Here is a 5,415-nt window from a genome sequence, read left to right on the forward strand (position 1 = left end):
AGAGGTGCCACGCCTGTTGCCTGGGCTAGGGAGAGCCTAGGACTTGGGGGTGCGGGGTGAGGGTGCACAGGCTGGGCCCCCGAGTGTCCCCTGGTTCATCCTCCACAGCCTGGACACAGGGCAGCCATCCTGAGGCTGAGCAGCTACATTGGGGCTGTCACCGGGGTCCCCCATGCAGGGGAGCGTGCAGACACAGGCGAAGGGACCTTGGCACTATGGGCAGGCCGTCTTCTTGGTGGCAGAGTGCTGCCACTCCATGGAGGCTTCTCAGAATACATGACACAGGGGCCGAGCTGTGCTTTCCCTAGCCAGACTCAGGAGGGTGCAGGGCTGGCACGCACAGCCTCCCTCCCCCACAGTGGGCGCCTCCCGAGCCTGAGAAGCCTCTGCTGCCAACATGTGAGTGAGGACAGCCGCGGCCGTCTCACGGGTGACTGTGAGCGGGCGTGTTTATTTCCGTATTCCTGACCTCTGGGCCTAAATCCAGGCCCGGCAGCAAAGAGGGCAGTGTTACAGCATACTCAGCGTTTGACATGTTGTAAAACTGGCATTTTTAGAGTGGAAACACATTTGCAGAGTTAATCTCAGTCGAGCTGTGCACTTTATAGGGAAGCCGTTTCCTTTGCCGATTTCCAAAAACCCTTTCACGGCAGGGCCACCAGTGGGCCTCAGCCTCCTCCCGCGCCACCTAACTGCCTCTTCACTGCACGCTGACACCATTTGGATGCCCTCAGAGGCTTCATAACTAAACATTTTTGAAGGACTCTTGGCCTTCAAAAATTTCTCCGTGCAGAGAAGTAATTCCTACCTTTTTAGCTGGTGCCATTCTATTTTTCTTACGTTGCCACATTTCCTTAAAACGCGTGGCATGCGTAGAGAAATGTACAGGTTTTCAAGGCGTATTAAAATCCCAGTTTGCACCCTTCTCATCAGAAGCTCCCCAAGAGGTCACAGAGCCCACGCCGCCTTTCAGAAGTTAACTAGCCTTCTGGCCCATTTCCGAAGCGCCCTGGGGTGAGGGACTCCCTCGTCCCCTCCAGGCTCTTTCTCCTATCACGAATGGTCCCAAGGACTCGCACTGCCTCCTGCCTAGCGCCCCGAGTGGTCCCCCCATGTCCTAACCCCTCGGGCTCTCCCACAGGTTCGCCAAGCTGCTGCTGCGCCTCCCGGCCCTGCGTTCCATCGGCCTCAAGTGCCTGGAGCACCTCTTCTTCTTCAAGCTCATCGGGGACACGCCCATTGACACCTTCCTCATGGAGATGCTGGAGACCCCGCTGCAGGTTACCTGAGCCCCGCCAGCCACAGCCTCCCTGCCGGGGGGAGCCCTGGGCAGGTGTGTGCGTCCCCGCCCTGCACACGTTCCTCCACCTCCCACCCGACCCCTCCCTGTTCCCACAATGTGATGCTTATAATAAAGAAACCTTTCTACACACGAGACTTTCATAGGTGGAGTTTTGTATAGATGTTAAAGGTTACCCTTCTTTGTTATCTAAGGGGCTGGAGACCTTTCTGGAAGTTCTTGGGAAGATGAATCCAGCCTCTGTACATACAATGGGTTTAAATTATTTTTTCACTTGCCATGGAGAGCAAACGAATGACTAATAAAATGATATATGACTGATATTGGCACTGTTGGAGCATGGGGCGTGTCATTGTGCTACAGGACAGGTGTCTCAGGTGGAGCGGGGACTGGGGCTGAGGGCAGTCCTTGGAGAGACATGGGTTTCAGAGTCAGCTTGGTTTTTCTGTTGTGTTTTGTTTTCCTCCTAAGAATAATAGACAGAGCCTTGTCCTGCGGGTGGGGGCAACTGAGTTTAAGGCCAAGAGAAGACGCTGTCTTGATGGAGAAAGATTCTTGGGCCCTGGGAGTTGGAGACGTAGTAACTACGTCAGCAGTTGCCAAAAGACCAGAGTACGCCAAGTTTAGTTTCCACTGATATGTCTGATCCCATGTCGCCTGCTCTTAGAAGGGGAAGAGAGAAAACCTCCCCAGCGTCTCTCAGAGGTCTCGGAGCCCTACTGTGTGCCAGACAGTGAGCTCCTCGAGGGGAGGGACTGTGTCTAACGGATGCCACAGCCCGCCTACCCGGCCTGTCTCCTTCACATCACCTTCCCGCCGTCTGCAGAACCAGGGAGGCACACCGACCTATGCTCATATTCACAACTCAGCAGTGGGATGTGGTCCCTCCCTCAGATGGCTGGTGTGGAAGCTGAGAGAATGTTATGACAGCACTTTATACACTCGTAGGGATTATTCAAAAGGAATCGTTGGCACAGTGAACGTTTCTTGGCCCTGGCCGCTCCTGATTGTACCATTCAGTGAAACCGACCACATGGTATCTGAGTGTAATTTTATGTTCCTTCTTGCTCAGACACGTTCAGTGATTTCCACTGGTCTGTTAAGCTGCGGTTCTCACCAGGGGCCCTGTTGCTGTCCCACCTCCACCCAGGAAGGTTTAGCGATGTCTAGAGATGGTCACAACAGGGGAGATTCACTGGTTAGAGTCTGGGACGCTGCTGAACATCTACAATGCGTGGGACAGCCCCACGGCAAAGAAGTGTCCGGCCCCAAATGCCACCAGCACTCAGACTGAGACACTCTGCCGGGAAGCATCCGTAAAGGACAGAATCAGTGGCATTTCCTCTGGTTTGGGAATTTTGGCTAGGGTCCCAGGTGAGGCCAGGAGGTCCCCTCATGTTCCAGACAGGAACGAATGGCTGCGCCCGTACGGGGCTCACCGACACCGATGAGCTGATTCTGTGACTTGTCCTAACACTTCTTCTTGAGTCTCTATTCATAGAAGGTTGAACTTTAAGAAGAGAATTCCTAAGAATAAAGGGTGCTTGGGGACAGTGATGTGACTTTACCCCACCTCACCAGGGGGTCCTGGACGAGGGAGGGACCCCCATACCCAAGCCAAATGAAGGGGGCGCAACAGAACCCCTCCCTNGCTGTGTTCTCTGCCGGCTCCCACCTCTGGGACAGGGATGTGGCACAGTGGACATGTGCCATATCTCCTCTTTGTCACTGAGCCAGAGGGAAATTCCACGAAGATTGGCTGAGCGCTGGGAGCCAGTCCACTCAGTTCATCCCTGTTAGATAACGAGCAAGCTGGGTGTCCACCGAAAGCTGCACACCGTGCCAGGTGCCTCTAGACGAGGCCAAAGACATAGAACCAGGTCGCCAGGTCCTGGGGGCAGAGACAGCAAGGCCTACACGCTTTGTCCACCATGGCAGCTGCCATAGCGACGGTTACCAGTTACATGTTCCGCCATATTTGTTGATGGACCGGGGGCGGGGATAGAGTCCTTGTCCTCCAGCTGCCACTCTGGGCTGCACTGGGGAGACTGTGGTGGTGCCAGAGCCACAAGTCAGGGGACCTGAGTCTCATCCTTTGTGTCTTCACTACTTAGCTGTGTTGTCTGGAACTCGTTTTTAACCCCCTGGGCCCTGATTCTGTTCTTATTTCATATGTTTTTATCATAACATAATGAATTGGATGCTTATCAATGAAGCAAGCCTGGTCGCTGCATCCTCAAGGCCTCCCTCTCGTCCTCGCAGGGTGGAATGAGCTGCTGATTGCCTCCTTCTCTCACCGCTCGGTCTCCGTGCAGGATGGCATCCTCCTGGCCACGGGCTTGCATGTCCACCGGAGCAGTGCCCACAGTGCTGGGGTGGGCTCCATCTTTGACAGGTGTCTGTCATCTGCTTCCAGTGCCTGTGTGTGTGTGTGTGTGTGCATGTGTGTGTACACGTGTGTGCATATGTGCATGTGTGTGCGGGCACCTGTGGGCAGTGCCGGGGTGGAGGATGGACAGCCCCAGCCGCACCCTTGGCTGGAAGCAGACGGCATTAAGCCCAGGAGAACGTAAATCTGGGATGTTGAGAGAGGGAGTAAAAGGAAGGCTGATACAACAAGGTGGGGCCAGTCACATCGTTGCTGGGCAGATGGGAGAACCCGCTAACGGGATGGGTTTCCAGAGAAGAGACTGGATTGCTGACGTGACCTAGCAAGTTGGGGCTGACGTGACCTAGCAAGTTGGGGCTGGGGCATTGAACGGCTTATCGTAGGGGGCGGGGCCGGGCAGGAGGCACCGGGATCTGACTGGACGAGTCTGGGAAAGCTGGGCTGAGGTCTTTGCTGGACTCTGCAGTGGGATCTTTGGTCAGGCAGGGACAGCCTCAGCTTGGGATTCTGCACCTTAAATGGTGCTAAAGGGAAATTAAGCCATGTGATTTGAGAGGATGAATGAAACGAATAGAGATGAGTGGCTCAGGGGTGAGAGGGTGCAGAACTGCGAAAGAGAGAGGTAAGGTTGAAACTGCTCTCTCTGACCGATGCCAGGACCCTGTGGCCCCTTTGCACATCCATCATAAACGGTCTTCCAGGGCCATGTGCATGTCCACCTGGGATGTCCCCAGTCCTGTGCCCTTCCCCACAATGTGTCCCGGTGGAGACCAATGTGGTTTGGTTGGCTCCACCCCCTCATGGTGCCCCCTGCCACTGGATGCTGTCCTCTGCTGTGTCCCAGACACGCAGTGCCCTTGCCCTGCTTTGCCTCCGGCATTTCTACTCGTTGCCAAACCCTCTGGGCTGCCTTTCCAGCCCCCTCGCAGCCCTCTGCCTACCCCTCTGGGTCCCCCTGGACTTTGCTCATGGCCGTTACTAGCTTTGCATGCTGTGGGTTGTTTCTTCTACTAAACGGTGAGTTCCAGGGATCAGGTACCACGTCCTAGTCACCTCTGTGACCTAGTACCTGGCACATTGTCTGGAAAACGGGGTGGGTACACAATAAATATTGGTCGTGTTCATTTTATCATCCCTTGGCCTGGGACTCATGGCTTCCTCATCACCTCTCCTTGTTTCCTGTGAACAGAGTTCTGACTGAGCTGGTCTCCAAAATGAAGGACATGCAGATGGATAAGTCGGAGCTGGGGTGCCTGCGAGCCATCGTGCTGTTCAACCCAGGTGACTGCGTCGTGAGTGGCTCACCATTCTCCAGGGCCGGCCTCCTGTGCCCCGACATTCTCTGGTCTTCTAGCTCAGCTGAGACAGGACACAGGACCAGGAGGGCAGACAGTCAGCTCCTCGGGGCCTCTAGTCCTGGAACCATCTTGAAAAGTCTCGAATGGGTGTGGAGTGTGTGTGCTTGGGGGCAAGTGGGGAAGACGAGAGATGACAGTGGTCTGGATAGCAGTGAAGGAGGTGGTAAAACGCGGTCAGATCCTGCATATAATTTTAGGCAAAGCCAATGGGATTTGCTGATTGATCAGCTCTAGCGCCTGAAAGAAAGACAGGCATTAAACATAATTCTCAGGGCTTTTTGTTTCATTTTACCAAACAGTTGGAAAAAGGGAGTTTTCATTTACTGAGATGGGGTCCTAAGGGAGGGTGAGTAGAAATCAGACTTTGT

At 54.6% G+C, this 5,415-nt stretch overlaps 1 protein-coding gene across 1 annotated transcript in view; it reads left to right on the forward strand.

Annotated features, from left to right (window-relative positions):
• Nucleotides 1-5,415, forward strand: part of LOC109392300 (retinoic acid receptor RXR-gamma-like) — a 56,683-nt gene that overhangs the window by 14,204 nt on the left and 37,064 nt on the right. The window contains exons 5-6 of the mRNA XM_019660650.1: nucleotides 3,563-3,695; nucleotides 4,879-4,981. Of these exons, the coding sequence (XP_019516195.1) occupies nucleotides 3,563-3,695; nucleotides 4,879-4,981 (236 nt within the window). The remainder of the gene's footprint in view (nucleotides 1-3,562; nucleotides 3,696-4,878; nucleotides 4,982-5,415) is intronic.

The sequence above is a fragment of the Hipposideros armiger genome, unplaced genomic scaffold, assembly GCF_001890085.2.
Source record: "Hipposideros armiger isolate ML-2016 unplaced genomic scaffold, ASM189008v1 scaffold_324, whole genome shotgun sequence".
Classification (NCBI taxonomy): Eukaryota; Metazoa; Chordata; class Mammalia; order Chiroptera; family Hipposideridae; genus Hipposideros; species Hipposideros armiger.